This window comes from Zingiber officinale, chromosome 6B (assembly GCF_018446385.1).
Source record: "Zingiber officinale cultivar Zhangliang chromosome 6B, Zo_v1.1, whole genome shotgun sequence".
Classification (NCBI taxonomy): domain Eukaryota; kingdom Viridiplantae; phylum Streptophyta; class Magnoliopsida; order Zingiberales; family Zingiberaceae; genus Zingiber; species Zingiber officinale.
Genome location: NC_055996.1, coordinates 42,733,710 through 42,735,074, shown reverse-complemented (window position 1 = coordinate 42,735,074; position 1,365 = coordinate 42,733,710). Strand labels below are relative to the sequence as shown.

General features: G+C 43.4%; 1 protein-coding gene across 1 annotated transcript; it reads left to right on the top strand.

Annotated features, from left to right (window-relative positions):
• The first annotated feature begins 239 nt into the window (after window positions 1–239).
• On the top strand, window positions 240–1,143 carry LOC121990114 (lamin-like protein). Its single transcript, XM_042544335.1, has 2 exons — window positions 240–582; window positions 655–1,143. Exons 1-2 carry the CDS (start codon window positions 420–422, stop codon window positions 987–989), a joined length of 498 nt encoding a protein of 165 aa, XP_042400269.1. The 5' UTR covers window positions 240–419; the 3' UTR covers window positions 990–1,143.
• The last annotated feature ends 222 nt before the right edge of the window (window positions 1,144–1,365 follow it).

The window sequence follows — 1,365 nt, the reverse complement described above, 5'->3', positions numbered from 1 at the left end:
TTCCCATCAATCCTTTTATCCCGATCTAAGAGTAGATCAGAATGAAAGGATAAGAAGATCCGATCCCATCATATCGTGCCCATCCTATGATTTGAAATTCTACATAATTTGAATAATAGTGGAAATTGGATGCTGGCTACCATTATTAATTGCTCGCGCGCGTGCTCATTTATTTTCTCTCTCATCCACGCCAATTAATACATGAGCACATCAACCAACGCTGCTGCATGTGCCATCAATTCACTCACTAATTAAAGACTCACCTGCTGTGTCTTTCTCGTCTTCTGCTTCCTTGCCATCTTCTTCTTCAATTTATACATTAATTTATTTTCCCAAATTCCAATCTAGCCCATTAAACGCGCGCCTCCCGGATTCCATTGTTCGTCTTCCTTAACTCTAGACTTCAGATCAGAGAAATCATGGCCGGCAAGCTGCTGCCCAGGTTCTTACTTTTTCTCTCGCTGACGCGGTTGGCATCACCCGACAAGTTCACCGTGGGCGACAGCCAAGCATGGAACTACAACGTCAATTACACCGACTGGGTGGATAAGCACAAGCCCTTCCATGTCGGCGACTGGCTCGGTTCGTTCCCTAAATCGATTCTTCCTCTGTTTTTTAAAAAGAAATTAATGTTGGAATTTGGGTGTATGGCAGTCTTCTACTACCAGTCGGGGATGGCGGACGTGATCCAGGTTGACGAGGCCGCGTACAACAAGTGCGACGCCTCCAACCCCATCTCCAACTACAGCAAAGGCCGGAGCTATGCCTTCCAGCTTAACCACACCGGTCCTTACTACTTCATCTGCAGCCGAGGCTTCTGCTACGGCGGCATGCGCCTCGCCATCGTCGCCGAGCCTCTCCCCCCACCCTCCTCGCCGCCCACTTCACAGCACCTATCCGCCGGACCCAGAAGTTCCCACGCAGGAGCATACCCTCTCCTCTCCGTCGCCGTCGCCGTCGTCGCCACCTCCTTTCTCTTTCTCCCATGACGCCCTTGCTTGTCACCAAAGTTGACTTCATGAGCATTTTTCATTTTAGAGCTTGTTTATTTATTTTCTGTTATTCTGCTGGAGTTTTTTTATGAAAGAGATAGACATCACAATTGTGCTCATTTTGCTAATTTTACATGCTATTGCAAAGTCATTTTAATTTTTTTAAATAAAAGGTAAATGGATTCATAAAAAATATACTAAACATACATACCGATTATATATGCATCTTTATTTCCTATGTTTTTTTTAAAAAAAAAAAAATAAAATCATCAACTTAGCAATCCTCTTGACTGGCATATTATACGAAGAAATAAATTAGAAAATCGAAAATAACTATATGGAAGAGTAATTTCTTGATGTTTGTTAGGATTTG

What these genes read in the sequence shown, in the direction of transcription:
- LOC121990114 (XM_042544335.1), top strand. Translation starts at nt 420, where the DNA reads ATGGCCGGCAAGCTGCTGCCCAGGTTCTTACTTTTTCTCTCGCTGACG. An exon ending in CCATGTCGGCGACTGGCTCG is followed by an intron (nt 583 to 654) that starts GTTCGTTCCCTA and finishes GGTGTATGGCAG; the next exon opens with TCTTCTACTACCAGTCGGGG.